Genomic DNA, 16,368 nt, shown 5'->3' on the forward strand with positions numbered 1-16,368 from the left:
TTTCCCAGACCCATTTTCACCGCTTACAGGACACATGAAAGTGATACAAAAACTGTCCCAAGCCCCTTGAAAAGGGCCAAAATACCCTTTTTAGCGAATTGGGATGGACATCTGGAAATTGGTGCTGTGTGCCAGGCTCAATAGCCTGCCTCAATATCCATGATGGTAGCGGAGAAAAAAGGAGCACAGACATGCAGTCAAGTTTATGTTCATTTGTATTGGATACAAAGATATATATATATATATAACAGATCTAGATATTGCCTGTACCACTGCATTAAAAAAAAAATTGGAAGGTTTTCTTGAAACATCTCAGTGTTCAGTTCTGTCCCGCTTCAAGAGTAAAGTTCTATCTCCCATTTACATTCATCAGCTTTTGGCCAAGCCCTGCAAAGTACAAGGAAAAGGATGGGAGGCGGCCCATTCATAGCATGGACTTCCTCTCCCCACCCCAGCCCCCCATGCACCCTTGAAATTGCTCAAGGGTTGAGGGACCCTCCAGAGCAGATTGGGCGTACGTGGGGATAGGGGCTGTGACAAAGGTGAAGTCCTGCCATATCTGCTGGTGTGATGCTGGATGTCACCCAAAGCTTTGATGAAATCACTACCTCCAGTAAGAGAAACAAGGAAGCAAAACAGCTCTGCAAGAAATCTGCCAACTTGAGTGAAGTCAGATCATACAAAATGCATTGCTAATACTGTTTCCTAAAGCCCAGCTTCCTTTAACACAGAGTGTTTGAAGTATATAGGGCTGGGCCTGAATGGTGCCTGCCCACAGCTGTTCCCAACCACCAACACTCAACAGCTCAAAACACAACTAACAGGAATAGGCAGCTCAGCAAGACAGGAATTACAATAAAGGCTAATAATGGTCCCAGCGAGGAGGGATGCAGAGTTTTAAAAGCAAAGGCAGCAGCTACTAAAACGCAAAGAAGTCTGTAGTTGGGTTTTAAGCCCAAGAAGCAGCAGAAATTGAAATCACAAACAGAAAAAGCCTCTATGCGTTTAAACTAGCCATGGCAGCACTGAGGACTAAATAGGAAACCTCTTTTTTACTGACATGGAGCTGTGTAGACAAGGTGGCCCAAGGAAAAGTGCTGTTAAGATAAGGAAACGGGAGTCCGGTCATGGAGGACAATCTCCAGGCAGCTCCTGATGTGTGTTAAGTTTGTTTCTAGTTACTGGGCTTTGCTGCCTGGGAGGTTAGGGTTTGTCTCCCTGAGCCTCTGGGACTGTGAAGGACGTTTAGTACCAAAGTATCCCAAGGAAGAGTATATAACACACGCGGGGGATTCACTCCCCCTGCCCACCCCACCCCCACCCCCAGAGCATTCCCCACACGCAACCATGTGCACGGGTGCTCATCATGTGCAAAACACTTAAGGAAGGAAAACCTTTGGATTAAATCTTTAATACATACACTTGTGCGTGTATAAGCATAGAGGCAACGGTGAAGTCGTAAGGCTGTTGAAACATAGATTCTGGAAGTAGCAAAGTCCCAGAGAGGATGCTCCCCACCCACCCTCTCCTCAAACCAACAGGGCTCTCAGTCTCTTGTCCCTGTGAAGCAAAGTCACATCTACTTTATTCTCTGCTTTCCTGGGGAAAACTACATGCTAAAAATAACCTACTAGATAGCAAACTCCTGAGTCTCCTGTTCTGGTTTTAAGCCTCTGGGTCTGGTCAATATATGAGAAAAATAAATCCTCCAAAGGGCCCCGTGATGCCAACCTCCTAAATCTGCATTCATGGCATAGCACCCACAGTGAGATGTAGCAGCCAAACTGAGTTTGGGGGAGGGGAATAGGATTATGGTTGGCAAGATTCCCCCATGCCCATACTTCAGAAGGTATTTTGGTGAAACTGCCACACACTTAGAGATGTTCACACGACACACAAGGATGTGGTTCAATCTAGTTCCTAGGCCTATATATAAAAAGTGGGAGTTGCCCTGCACATCATATCGTGTAATATATAGTGAGATAATTTTTATAAAGCAAAAAAGAAAAGAAAAACGCTTTCAAACTTAAACTGGAACACCTTAAGTGCCTGGGGGGTGGGGGACTGAGCTTTGTCACCCCAGGCCTGGGGCCCAGTCTCTGGAGAGGTATGCCCGCCTCTCCCCCTTCCTCCATCTTTACTCAAGAGAGACAGCAGCTTCATCCATCTTTTCCCGAGCAGGGGCTCCTCCTATGCTTGGCTCCCCAAACCTCTCCACTGGTGCCGTGCAGCACACCGCCTGTGCCAGGGCAAGGCACTCCTCCACGGTGGTGCCCTGAGGTGCCAGCTCCTCTGAGCTGCCTTGGGATGAGTCCTTTGGTGGTCCTTGGAGGTCCGTGCTGGCAGCGGGAGGCACAAGGGCACACAGGTCCTGCACCTTCTTGTTCAGGTCATTGCGCTCTGTCTGCAGGGCCCGGCAGAGCTTCTCCAGGCGCTGGATTTTCACTTGGAGCCCTTCCAGTTCTTTGTCCCGGAGAGTTTTCTGCAAGGGGGAAACAAAATCAAATTCAGGGCCAGCTTCTGCCTGCTTGCCAAGGTACAGAAGAGATCATGAAAAGGCGACAAAAATAAGTTGCTTAAATTCAGCTGCTAAGACGTCAGGAAAGCTGCTTGTTCATTAAGATGGGAAATGTCCTTAACCAGCTTACAGGCCAGCTCTGGACCAGATACTAACTAACCCTCAGCCACACCCTCCCCTCCTTGTACCACTGGGCGTAGAAGCCCCATAGCAAGTAGTGCAATGTGTGCTCTGGAAGAAGAAACTTCCAAGTACAAGGACAGGGAAGTGCATATCCCTGCTTCTTTCCACTCCACTCCAACTCATTGTGGCATCGAGGTTGGCCTGGAGCTTCTAGTCCCAGCCAGCAATGAAGAACAAAAACAAGGGCACCATTCCTGGGTTGTCTTTCTGTCAACTGGCCAGCGCCCAACTGCAAAGCCAAGGCTGAACGCCAGGCAAAGAGCAAGAACAAAAACTCAAAGGTTTGTTGAAAGGAATCCTGACTTAAGAGCACGGAATGCCAAGAGCAAAACTAAGGAAGTGAGAGAGCAAGAGAGGTTTCTTCTAATGGAGAGGATTTGTGATTTCACCAAAATGCCTCCCCCCCCCCCCAAAGAGTGGCACACTCTTTGAGGAGGAGGATACTTCCAAGGACTGAAAAACTATGCATAGGCCATCAACAGGTCGAGACTTCAGCAAAAGGTTGCTCAGCGTTTCCAAGCTCATCTCTAAAACTACAGAGGCACCAGCATCTTGTACTGGATCTGCCAATATTTATTATTCTCTCCTGAGTGCAGAGTCTGGGGGGAAATGAACATAATCTTCCAGAAATTCTGATTTTTTGAACACTATTTAGATCCTTGAGGATTTCAAAGATTTGAAGGGGTGGGCATAGTTTCAATCCCTCATAGGAATTTCTGGGGCCTGTCTGGCTATGCATTTGACCCTGTGGCTCATTTCCCCTAGAGAAGTCAATGTGGGTAAGGCAGCAGCAACGTTACCTCTTCTGCCATTTCCAAAAGGGCCTTGTTGCTGCTTTCCCAGCGGGATCTGTACATTGTGGTCTCTTTCTCCAGCTTCTTAATCTTCTTTGTCATCTATGGGGTTGCAGCAAGGAAGGAAAAAACAGTGTAAGTCAGTCGGTCCTGGGACACCAGCAGAGAAACAGTTCAGGGGCTGTCCTCCCCTCCCAAGGCAGCAGTTCAAAGGGATGGGCTGGTGCACTTCAGAATTTAAGCATTGTTCAATAGGAGTGACAATTTAAGTCAGAGCCTCTCCTCCCACAGCACACGAAAGCAGCATAAACATACAGTACCTTCTCCATTTCTTGCTTGAAGGTTGTGAACACTTCACTGCTTTTGGATAGTGTGTTCTGAAATTCCTCAAACTTTGCTGTGTAGAGGGCCAGCTGGAAAAAAGGAGGAGGGAAGGAGAAGAGTTAGTGTCTACAACTCTTTCTTTATATCAGGGCTGAGTAAGAGAAAGGGAAGTGCGCGTGCGCGCGCGCTCTCTCTCTCTCTCTCTCTCTCTCTCACACACACACACACACACACACACACGCATAGGCACACATTCTTCAAGCACCATTTACTGAAAACACTGCAAGTGCAGAGGTGGGGTAGGAAGAGGGAGCTACTCAGGACTCAGCTGGGAACTCAAACGAAACCATCTTAAGTGCCTAACAACATTCCAACCCAATTTAGGTTTGGAGGAAGCAACTGTTCCTTTAGCCATGCCCCTGTCGTGACCAACTGATCCTGCCAGCAAGTCGCAAGAAGGAAAATTGTTTCCTCATTCTAAGAAAGTGGATTTTGTATAGAAAATGTGAACTCTAGCAAGGGGGGGGCGGCGGAGAGAGAAGAGTGCCACCCACACACACACCTGCTCCTTGAGATGTGTTTCCTGTTGCTTCATCAACTCGCACATCCTCTGGGACTCCACGGCTTCCTTCAATAGCTGTGCAAGAGAGAAGGAACAGGGGGAAGGTAATGGAGTAAGAGAAATTAACTCCCCACCACCACCACCACTGCAGGAGAACAGCGCCCTTCAGCCTGGAACTTCCCTCCACTCCATGTTTAGAGGATCAATTAAGAGGCAAGCAGGGCCTGATGTAGCTTTGAGGAATATCAAAGAATCCAGGAGGAGGGGAAAGGACTCCCTAGCTTGGACGCAGCTCTCCTCCTAAGAGATGCTCAGCTGCGGCAGCCAGACTGGAGCTTCTCCTTGGACCATTTGAGCAAGACTCACAAAGTCTTTCTCCCGCTGATGCCTGTCCTCAGCCTCCTTCAGCATCTCCTGGGCCTGCTGGAGCTTGGCATCTACCAGCTGCTGCTGCAGGTCCTTGTGTTTAAAGACCTTGTCGATGTGCTGCCAATGGAAAGACAAAACAGGCTGTCAGTCAGCAGCAGCAGCAGCCGCTTCTGGCAAATGCAAGAGCAGAAAGTCACAGACACAATACCAAGACACAAATATCACTTTTATTTTCACAAGTCACATTAGCCAAAGGAAAGCAATCGCTCATAGGGAGGCTGCCTCTGGCATACCAGAAAAAAGCTGCAATGTTTTGGTTTTTTTCTGAAAGTGAAAGCATTTTAATTTGGGGGCCTGCATAGGACAGGTCAGTTTAAAGCCAGAGTGCAGACTCTGGTATCAAAACGGTGCTTCTTCAGTTGCCAACAGGCCACTTGCTACAACGAGCATAGGAAACTGTCTAATACAAAGTCAGACCCTTGGGCTATCTAGCTCAACATTCTCTATTCCAGCCTTCCCAAACCTGGTGCCTTCAGATGCTTTGGATTACAAGTCCCATCAGCCCCAGCCAGCACACTTATGCGACTGATGTAAAAAATCAGAGCCCCCAAATGCATATTTTTGATTTTAGAAATGTTTCAATAATTGCATTTAACCTTTGGCTAGAATGCATCCATGAATGATTCCTGTGTGCCTGCATTTTATGACTCCTAGTAGCTGCATTCCTTTCCTATCTGACCCTGAAAGTGGCATAAACGGTCACTCAGGGTGTTTTGCCGTGTCTGTTTTGATTTAGCACTAGAGTGAAATCCGGCACCTCCTTGAAAGGTTCCAAGGAACAGATAGGGACAGGAATGTCAACAACTCTGTCAAAGGCCTGGTTGCTAAGGAAACAGTGATAAAGTGGGACATTTGCAATATAAATTCTGGGTCCCTAACTGGATCTGCTGGAGCTTGCTGTAATTCCCTTGGTTCTGTGTTTTATTTAAAAGCTGTTCCCTCACTTGGGTAACAAACAGGTGGTGTAGAACTAAATTCTTATCATAAGACTAAGGTTGCAGAGATTTGGGGATACTTCTCCTCCCTACCTCCCCAACATTCCAGTCGTCCCTCACCCCCCAGTCACAATGCACACCCCACCGCTCACTGTGGGCTGCACACCTCCTCTCGCAACTCATACTGCTCAATGAGTTTCTTCAGTCTCTCGGCTAGCTCCATATTCTCCTGGCGTAGCTTGGAGTTGCGCTCGTTGTGCTGCTCCATCTGCAGCTGGATATCGTTGAGGGTCACCTGGAAGTGGGATGTCACCTCCTTACGCTTCTCTTCTTCCTCCCGGGCTCTTTGGACACCTTCTTCCTAGATAGACAGGTTGGAAAGAACATGTGAAAGTCAGGGGGAAGAAGAAGGGCGAGAATGAGGACTCCTGCGGGCAGAATGCTCTCCGGGTGGGGATACTTGGCACCCCCCTTAAAGGGCTTCTGTTCAGTGGCAGCGATGGAAAAGGGAATGGCTGCAAGTCACAGTAGGCAGAGCTTAGCTAAAAATGGACTGGCTCGCTGGAGAAAAGCAATTATTCATCATCCCTTATTGGAAAACACCTGCTGAAATCCAGTTCAGAAGCTGTTATCTTCTTCCTTCTTCCCCCATCTTGCCCCCCCCAACCAATTTGTCTACAAAGTCACAGACTGGGGGCTCCACTGTGATCATTTAAAATCAGCCAAGAGGGCAACCTAAGACATCCAGTATGGCAAGCCAGGAGCTGCCCCCACAACAATGTTATCTCCCTTCTTAGGCTGAACTACGCTGCTTGGATAGGCTTTCTTTTGACCCCAAAGGTGCAGCAGCGTCACACAGGTCTCTGGTCAAGAGGCCTGCACATGACACTGGAACAGCACCCGGGGCTTTGATGGGGGTGGGGGAGAGGCTACCTACAGATTGGCTCTCACTTGCCTTGAGGGTGCGGTTGTGCCTCTGGAGCTCCCGGCACAGGCTCTCCAGCTTGCTGCGGGCCAAGATGGCCTTGCTGTGCTCGCTCCGTAGATGATCCTTCTCCTGCACCAACTGGGTCTGCTTCTTCTGAAGGATTTTCATTTGCTTCTGAGAGTTTCTGTGCTCCTCCAGCTGGCAGAACAAAGAGAAGCAGACCAGGACAGGCATAAGTAATGGTATCCACATAGCAGTAAAATGAGTGTTCCCAAACATATGAGCAATAAGGACAGAGGGGGGAGAAGAGGGAAAACTAGTACTGAAGCAACATGGTGGAGGGATGCATCATCTTGGGTGGCCCCTCTGTGCTAGAAATGCAGCCCTCTTTTTCTGGCTAGGCTAAAGGCCAATGAATTTGGATAGGCAGATCCCTGAGCCACAAGAGAGATCAGCCACCCAAGTAACAATCTTCCCTGGATGCAACTCTAATTGTTGGGACTCTCATGTATTGTACCTCTGCAGTCCTTTTCAGTTATTATAAAATCTTAAGAATGCAAGCAGCACAATGCAGTGTTGGGCATCAAGATATGAAGGGTGTTTGTGCCACTTAGGCAAACAGTCTTGTAAGCCCCCTTCTGACCTTACTCTTCAAAGCTGAGGGTGTCCTGCATTTCATCATGAGGAAGCTTCTGTCAAATTCACATAACGACGTTAAATAGTGCCCAGATCAAGGAAAGTTAATAGTACCACTTTATTCTGACTTGGTCTGACCCCACCTGAAGTTCTGGACCCCACACTTTAACAAGCATATTGAGTAGGAAGCATGGCATTGCAGATATTTTGCCATAGATTGGACACTGCAAAGACTATGACACTCCAAAGAAGGTCAGTTGAGATTGTCTAAACCGATTGTCAGTGGATTGATATGCATTACACCTGACACTGTGGGTTTGGTGAACACACTGGGGCAGAGATGAACCTGAACAATAACCCCCTATTACTACCAGGGGTAAGAGATAACTGCCACTGGAAGCCATTAGCAGAAGTACTCATGGTCAGTGAACAATGTGAGCATCCTAGAACTGGAGCCACTTGTGCCTAAAGTGTTTTAGGTATTTCACAGGTCTAAGACAGCTCTCTTAACCCCTTAACTGGTAAATCTTCTGGCAAAATCTCCTTTACCAGTGGTTTGGGAAGGCCTGTTCTACAACTCCTACCCACCCATCCAGCCAGCACTGGCAACAACCTGGCAATAAGCATACTGCTGCCTGCGGTTTAGTTTGGGATTCCCAAGAGGCAAGCCACTGCTAGAAGCCTGTTGAGCACTTCTGCTTGGCCATAAAGGTTTCTGAAAGAGTCTCCAAGTACAAAAGGAGGGAGCACTCTGCTGCCTGGGTGTTTTGCATTCCTCATCATAGACAAACTATTTTATCTATGGTCCCTATGAAAAACTCCCAAGTCCCTTGAAGACAAAGTTTGCCCCTTATGAAGGGCCAGGCGGTTAAGTGGGATTTGGATATGGCACGCATGTCCCCAACGTTTAACCTACACTTACACCAAACTATAATAGCATATGTCTTGGCTTTAGCAGACGAGTTGGGTGATGGAGTCCCACTTGTTCTGAACCTGTTATGACCCACAACAAACCATACAAGATTCAAAGCAAAGCATCTGGTTTCCTCAGGGATAAGTTCTCACTTTCAGAATAAGCCCTCTCCTGTTGCCTCCTGCACTAATACCCCACTCAAGCATCCCTCCCTCTCACTTTGCCAGACACTGACCAGTTCAGCATACTTCTTGCAGAGGGCTGTCAGTTTCTCCTCAGATGTGCTTAGAGTGTTGAGGGTCTGCATTAGCAACGTGATCTCCTTGCCTGGAACACAAAGGATAATGTAGACACATCTTCAGATCACAATGAAAAGAACTAGGGGGTGGAGAGTAGGAGTCTGAGACCAAAAGAATCTAAGGAACTAGAAACCTGTAGACTGTGGAAATTACTACCAGTTTTCTATAAGCTTGTAGATCGGGGTGGGGAGGCAGGATGTGGACTGGTCTCTGCTATACGCTTTCCTGCCTGCCTCACTGCTCTTTAACAAAGGGCATATTTCCAGAGAGCAGCCAGCTCACAGTTTATTTTTTCAGTCATCATAATGTGAAAAATCTCTGCCTTAAGCACTCTACAATCTGAACTTAGGCAGTCCAGAATGTCTGTAACAAAAAGAAGTTGAGTCAATACCAGCCACAACAGCCCTGGCATGACTATTCCAACATCAGAGCACAGCAGGCAGCGAGACCAGAGGCCCATGAAGAGATTGCAATAGTAAGTGATTACTCTTTAGCAAGGGCAACTGCGTTTAGAATTAGGACATAAACTGAGGATGGGACAGCAGAGCAGAGCACTATCAGGAAGGAACCACCTACCAAGCCCCTTAGCTTTCTTTTTTTCTTGGGCTCGTTTCTGATCCCGCTCGCCGCCTTCATCACTGGTCCCTCTGGGTCCCTCTTTCTCTCCATTCATCTCAGGGCAACTCTGCTCCTGCTCGCCATTCCTTGGGGACTCACTCCGGCACTTTTCTGCCTCATCCATCTCTACAGGTTCACTCTGCCCATTGTCATCTCCTGGTCCTTCCTGGTTTGTATCCAGGCAATATGTGTTCAGAATGTCCTCTAGTTGTCTGCTTAGCTCTTCAGAGACATCACAGCTAACCGGTTGGTGGGGTTGGGATACAGCCTCATCCACCAAAAGTGCTGCAAAAGGAATAAATGAACAACACTATTTAACATTAATACGCAAGATATTAAATGTGTGAACATGTGCAAACTGGGGAGAAAGATTTTACTAACTAAATAATATCAAATGTTCTTGTGTTTCAGATCATTGTGCAAAGTTTATAGAGTCTACCAGAATAGCATACAATATTTCAAAATATTCTGCTCTTAATGTACTAGACGTTTTACTAACAGCACAGAAGAAATGAGCTGTTTTTTTCCTGTAAAATAAGGCCTGGAAACTAATAACAGAAAATTGACATAAAAACTAACTTCCTAGGTAAGGTTCAAGCAGTTAACAAATAAGCACTTTACATAAACCACTGCATATATTGCGCTGAAAATATATAAAACTCTTTTTTTTTTTGCACTTCTTAGCCATGTAGACACTAGTGTTTAGTAAATAAGGGGCTGGGGATAAAGGTGGTACATTAGGATTACAGCACGGGGGAGGAGAGGAAGAGATGAGACCAACGCTTCCTGGAAGAGAGCGGTATGGCCTCAGGTGTGTTTTGGCTTTAGAGTTTGGCTTTAGAGTCGATGAAATGATGGGCATTGTGAGATTTAAGAAAGTATGCAATATAAACAACAATCCCTTTTAGGGGTGGTGGTGCAAAGACAAAGGAAATAAATGTTTAATGCCACTAGCAGCTTATGGCTGAAGAAAAATGTAAAGGGATATAAAAACTAATGTTTGAAAGGGCAACAGGCCTCATGATAACACATACCCTCTTTCTTACTCTGCTCCTCACTCATTGGGTTTTCAACATTTCCGTCAACCAAAGAGTTCAAGCTGCACATCTCAGGCTGGTGTGGACATTCACAGCTTTCTGTAGTCGCTATGGGAGCCTCAGCTAAGTCTTCCAACCCCAGCACACTACTCATTTTGGAAGGGCTGGCAGGTAGAAGGACAGCTTTGCTTTCCCCATCTTGGCTCTTCATTGTAAGTCACCTTCCAAGCCACTTCCAACAGCGTCTAGTAAAAGAAAAAAGTGGCCCTCTGTTTAGCATTAAGTTCAGAGGATGACTAGTAATTTCAATGGATATTAAAAGTCATTACTAGATAAGAAAACACCACATTCAGGAGAAAGGATAGTCGCTGGTGCAGTCATTGAAATCATGTATCATTCATTACAGCTTGGGACAATTTGTATTGTTGCTTTCTCTCAGCATGGCGGAGAGCTTTGCTCTCATAGGTTTAAAAACACCCCTGATTTATCTTCCTGCCCTGGCCACACCCAACCCTGTGAGAAACAAGGTAAGAGAGGCCTGTTAAAAGCTAACATGTGAACACTATCAGTTGAAGGAACCTCAAACTCCTAGCCCATTCCCATTATGCCCCTCTTCTATGCAAAAAAATATGTGGCACATTTCCACACAGTTCCAGAGAACATTGCCAGTCCCTTACAAGAAAACAAAATGCCCTCAGATGTTCTCTCATGAACCCCACCAAGTGACTTACCTCTCTGTCTTATCAGCCAAGCCCTACTCCAGGGCTGGCCCACCCATGAGGCAAGTTGGGGCAGCCACCTCAGGCGGCAGGGTTTACAGGGACAGCAGATCCAGTCCCCAAGGAATGCATTGCTGCCCCCTCCCCAGTGTTACCTCTGCAGTGGTGAATAGGAGGCACTGCTGGTCTCCTCCCACTCGTTCCCGATGTAGAACTTTATTCCTTTCCACCCTGACTCCCGCTTGTTCCTGATGCAGATCTTCACACACCTTGTCTCTTGTGGGCAGCTTTGTGCCATTTTGTGGTTTGTCTCAGGTGCCCAACTGTCTTGGGCCAGCCCTTCCCTGCTCCCACTACAACCGCCTTAGGGCATGAGCAACTCATGGGACCCCTCCTTCCCTTAGCTCAACACCACCTATGATTTTTTATCCCCCAACACCTTGTTATTACATGAGTTGGGAACTCAGGCCCCAGATGCTCCCTGCTTGGCTCCAAATGTTTGCCTGTTCACCTCCCACCCCGAGCCCTGGCAAATATACCCCAAAGGGCCCCCTCAAGAAAACAGCACTACTGTTTCTCCCTCATCCTTGCACACAGCTCAGCAGTCTACTGACCTCAGCCCCCGTTTCTTTGCCACTCAGTCAAACACCCCAAATACTCGGCGCGGGTTTTACTGCTTTTACCAGCCCATGGCTGCTGCCGCAAGTTTCCTTTTATGTATTTAGAGTTGCTGCTGTGTTTACCTTTGCAACTTTGCGGGGCGGGGAAAGAAGGCCTTCTGGAAACCCACAGGCCTCCTCCTGCTGCCACTCAGTCCCAGCCCCGCTCCTCATACAGTTTGCCTACCTTTCCAGCCAGTCCCAGCCTCCGTCCTGGCCCACCCGGGACTCCTCCCGCCCCCCAGCCTCAACTTGCCGACCCCACTACGCATGCTCCCCCGGGGGAAGGGCGCTACCGCGGCCCTCCCTGCTCGCCACATGACCACGTCACTCACTCAGCGCTGTCGTCACCCTTAGTGCTCTGACGTCACGGCCCAGAGGTATGACGCGTCCTACCAAACTCACCGCCCAGCACGCACGGGGCTGCTCTGATCGCTTTTGCTTTTTCCCTTTTGCTGCTCCGCCGCCACTCTCTTCTTAACGAGTCGCCGCCGCCGCCAGCGCTTCTTCCCGGTTCCAGTCTGGATTTAGCGGTTCCCAAAAGCTCGAGAACGCAGCTCCGGCCCCGGGTTTCAGAATTGCGCATGCGCCGCCAGCCGCCGCCAGCCAATCAGCGGGAGCGGCCGGGAGAAGCATGCTGGGAAACTTCGATGGGGTGGAAAAAAGCGGCACGCGAGGCGGGAGTCTGGGCTGCACTACAGCTCCCGGCATGCATCACTCCGGGGGGACGGGGCGGGGTAAGAGGCAGCCTCGTTAAAACTACAACTCCCAGCATCCTCTCGAATGCGGTCCCGGGCTTCTTGCTGGAGAACAAATCCCGGCTAGTTCCACGCACTCACCCCAAGCAAGGAAGGTGGCAAAGGGAAAGGGATCTTACCCAATGGCAGGGCGGCGGCACGCAAGGGAGAGCTTTCATAATTAACACTTACACTGACCCTTAAAGTGCTAAAAGGGCTTCAGATGCTATCTGGTTGTACTTAGAAGCGTGGAAGGTAGATAACACACGCACGGACGGACGTATGCTCACTCTAATAGGGAGCAAGGTTGAGATTCATCCTTGGCAATGGTCGCTTTGCTACCGTGGCCTTAATCTAAGGAAGCCTGGCTTGTTTTATTACAACACTGAAATTTAACCATACGGAAATTCAGATAAAGAGGTCTTACAGAAGACCTGTGCTATATTTTTTTATAAAGAAGTTCCAATATATATGTGCCACAGTTATTGTCTCCAAGGTAACCCCTCACATGTGTTGCTATCTTGAGACACTGAATGATGAGAGTCGAACACGCAGCAATTGAAAAAAGGCTAGCTGACGTTGTTTGGGCAATGCAAGGTTGTGATCAGGCAAGGAGCAAATGGGCGTGACAAACCACTCACTCAAAAATAAATGAATAAAAATTTTAAAATGCTAATAAGCTTCCACCACATCCATGACTTCTAATATGCACTATCTTTTTACTTAACAGGTTTTCTGCAGTATGAGGAAATCTGAATTAAACATATGGACAGTAAAAAAGCATGGTTGCACAAGTAGCACCAATTCTACAATAGATTTATCAGATTAATGCAGTTATTATTGCAGTTATTATTATTTTATCCTGTTTGCTAATTATGTTGTTTTCATCAATGGGATTTATTCTGTCTGTAAGGCAAGCAGATAAATATATTGTTAAAACCCCAGAGAGAAATAAAAGTGCACTTTGCAGTGCATTAGTCTAGTTTTATCCATATAGCAGTATAAAGCTTCCAGGTAGGAATTTGGTTTCCTTAAATTTACTAGACTATTTATGCTAGAAATAATTTTTCTAGATTTCAGTTGGAAATTCCAAGTATATTATCACTGTTCTACATTAATTCAGTTCACCAACATAGCAACCCTCCTATGAAGCCTCTTTATGTTCTGTGGTTATGTGGATGGTTAACCCCCCCAAAAAAGTGCAGAGCTGAAGGAGGAAACTGGAACAGTGATACTCTATGAGATTTTCAAGGATTACATTAGATCTACTGGATCCAACTTTTCCCCTGGATTAGGCCACTCCCTCACAGAGAGGAATACACACAGTTGCTTTTACAAGGGATCTGGGTAAAAGTGGCCAGAGGGGAGGGCACCTATGTCACTCAGAAATCCAAATATCAACCTAAAATGACAGTCAACGACCTCTAACTTAATCCTTGGAACATTATAGATTGCAGTCCCCTTTCCTTCAAACAGAAATTCTATTAATCACAGGTCTTGGGCTTTTTGTTATCAAAATAATTTAGTCTTCTACACAGTAATAATACAGTAATAAGTTTTCTGTCCCAGTCTGATGACCAATTAGCCAAATGACACTTCCATAGTAAAAACAACAACCACCCCAAATACTTCTAGCTTTGTCTGCTATGAGAAATCATATCAGCTGTAATAAGATCCTTCACCAAGATGCTCAAATAAGGGGCATATACATTATGTCTCACACTCATCTGATTTTTAAAAATCATGCTAAGAGATATAAACCAAGTTTTCTACCACCACAACAAAGTTGCATTACAATTACTCACTGGAACGTTTAAAGCAGCTTTCATCCACCTCTAAGTGTCCTCTAAATGTTGCAGGACCACAACTATCAGTACCATTCAGTACTGGCTAGGGTTGATGGCACTGCAGTGCAATAGCATCTGAGGAGGGCACCAGGTGGGCAAAGCCTGCCTTAAAAGAAGCATCTATTTCTGATTATGTCCTTTGAGATGTGATGGGTCACATAATTTCTTAAGGCAAGAGAGGGAATCCTCAGAAACACTTGCCCCTCATGTAGCTAACGTCTTATTAGGAGTGTGAGAGAACAGAAGAGCTTGGTTATTGGATGAGCATCATTCAGCCCCACCTAAATTTCTCAATCAATGTGAGCAACAGTTGCATTTGTTGATATGCTTGTATCTGAGACGAGGCAGTATGGTTAATAGTTATAAACAGACATATTAAAATCAGCCCTGGCCTGACTGGAATTCCTAAGAAGTGGGGAAAGAATATAGGTAGGAGTTGTGTGGCACAGGAATTTCACACCATCAGCTGGGTGTATTACAAAGATTGTACAGAGACATCAGCATGTAGATCAAATATATTAAAATCCACTTATATTTGCATAATCGACGTACCTGGGGCTTCCCCCCTTGCTCACTCTGCTTCCTAACCCCCATCTCCTTGCCTCAGTTTCCCTCCCAATGACCATAATGTGGTTTTTCTTTCTCAGCTTCCAAATCTACATAAAAGTCATAGTATCTCCTCCACCCACCCACAGAACTTCCCATCAAAAGGACAATCTCTCTCTCCACACGCCTCAAATTCTCTCACACACCTGACCAGAAAAGCCTCCCTCAGTAGCTGGGAACAAGAACAGCATGGAGGAAGTTCCCCCTCCCAAGCACATAGTGGCACCACCCTCTCCCTTGGTGACCCATGTGGGCTCTAAGGTGGATTCCTGAAAAGGCCAGCTTCCAGGCATCAGATCACTCCATGTTCCTCTTGTGTCCCCCAGCAGCTCAGCCTGTGGTCACAGGATGACAACAGACCGGTACAAATTCAAAGAGACGAGGATGTCGTTAAGTAGCAATAGAAGGTCACCACCAGTTCCATTAACAAGCCAGCCTCTTCCCATCTGCCACTTCATAGCAGCCACAACAACATTAGGTCAAAATAAAAGAATGGAAAGAAGGGATGCAGGGCCACTTCATTAGCACAGCTCAGAGAGCAGCAGTTTTTGGCTCCTCCTCTCCTTGAACTTTTCCACTTTAGCTGGACCCTAGAAGAACATGTTAACCAATAACTTGCACCTGCATGGTACATATTCCCCACATTCAATTTTAACTTGTACTAAGCCTTTTGAGGGAATATGTATAGGCATCTATATTGCTTTGCTTGCGCTCGAGCCTTTGGTTCATTTAAATCAGGAAAGGGAAACTTGTTGCCCCTTTGGATGGCATTTGACTCAAGCTCCTACCAAACCAAGAAAGCATGGCCAATTGTCAAGGATGATGGGAACTGTAGTCCAAACATCATCCAGAGAACCACAAGTTTCCCACTCCAATTTATATTACATGGAAACAAAAACAAAAAGGAAAAACTGCACCGGATTGGTGTGTCAGTAAAGCAGACTCCTCCACATGCTGGAACACGACTTGTATAACCTAGACTCAGATCCAGGAGAGGCACTTTTTATGACCTTTTGGGTTATTTCAACAAGCAGAATTCTTGTTTAACTTTTATTTCTTGCAGCAAGAACTAAGAAGCCCATATATTTACTGTGGCTGTTTTTCTTCTGGCAGGATTTCAAATCCTAGCATCAGTTTAAGGCAAAAAAGGAAATAGTGAAACTGTCTCTATCCCCCACCCCTTTATATTCCCTGATCTATGCCTGGATGGTGGGGACCTTCAATTCAATACTCTCTATGCAAGCATCTCTAAAATCAGTAATTTATTTATTTATTTATTTATTTATTTATTTATTATTGTTGTTGTTGTTGTTGTTGTTGTTGTTGTTGTTGTTGTTGTTAATTTTTAAAACTATGCCACCAACTGCATAAAGCAATGCTGTCCAGCAGTTAAGAGTGCCGACCCAACTATGACTGCCGAGTAGATTCAAAGCCTCAGCTGCATCAAGAGAACGCTGTGGCCTCAGTCAGGAGTACTTTGCCTCCATTCCCCTTCAACAGTAAAATGATGTTAACCTACCTCGCAGGGCCACTGCAAGACACAAATAAAAGCATGCATGCCATTTTGCACATTGGATCCTAGATATTGCTAGTTATGTTAAGGAAAACAGTCTTCACTCCAGTC

At 46.4% G+C, this 16,368-nt stretch overlaps 1 protein-coding gene across 5 annotated transcripts; it reads right to left on the bottom strand.

Moving 5' to 3' along the window:
• Nucleotides 1-197: 197 nt before the first annotated feature.
• Nucleotides 198-12,147, bottom strand: TXLNA (taxilin alpha). Of its 5 annotated transcripts, none has more exons than XM_081869959.1 (11): nt 11,960-12,147; nt 10,174-10,421; nt 9,098-9,424; nt 8,458-8,549; nt 6,697-6,871; nt 5,912-6,102; nt 4,748-4,867; nt 4,382-4,456; nt 3,816-3,908; nt 3,502-3,597; nt 198-2,482 (listed from the first exon to the last, which is right to left on the bottom strand). In XM_081869959.1, exons 2-11 carry the CDS (start codon nt 10,385-10,387, stop codon nt 2,138-2,140), a joined length of 1,728 nt encoding a protein of 575 aa, XP_081726085.1. In that variant the 5' UTR covers nt 10,388-10,421; nt 11,960-12,147; the 3' UTR covers nt 198-2,137. The 5 variants fall into 5 exon arrangements, with proteins under 5 accessions (XP_081726085.1, XP_081726081.1, XP_081726084.1 ...); XM_081869955.1 differs by having other exon boundaries at nt 5,912-6,106; nt 6,701-6,871; nt 11,960-12,146; XM_081869958.1 differs by lacking the exon at nt 11,960-12,147 and adding an exon at nt 11,890-11,909 and having other exon boundaries at nt 5,912-6,106; nt 6,701-6,871.
• Nucleotides 12,148-16,368: the final 4,221 nt, after the last annotated feature.

This window comes from Podarcis erhardii, assembly GCF_964252035.2.
Source record: "Podarcis erhardii genome assembly, chromosome: 7".
In the NCBI taxonomy this organism is placed as follows: domain Eukaryota; kingdom Metazoa; phylum Chordata; class Lepidosauria; order Squamata; family Lacertidae; genus Podarcis; species Podarcis erhardii.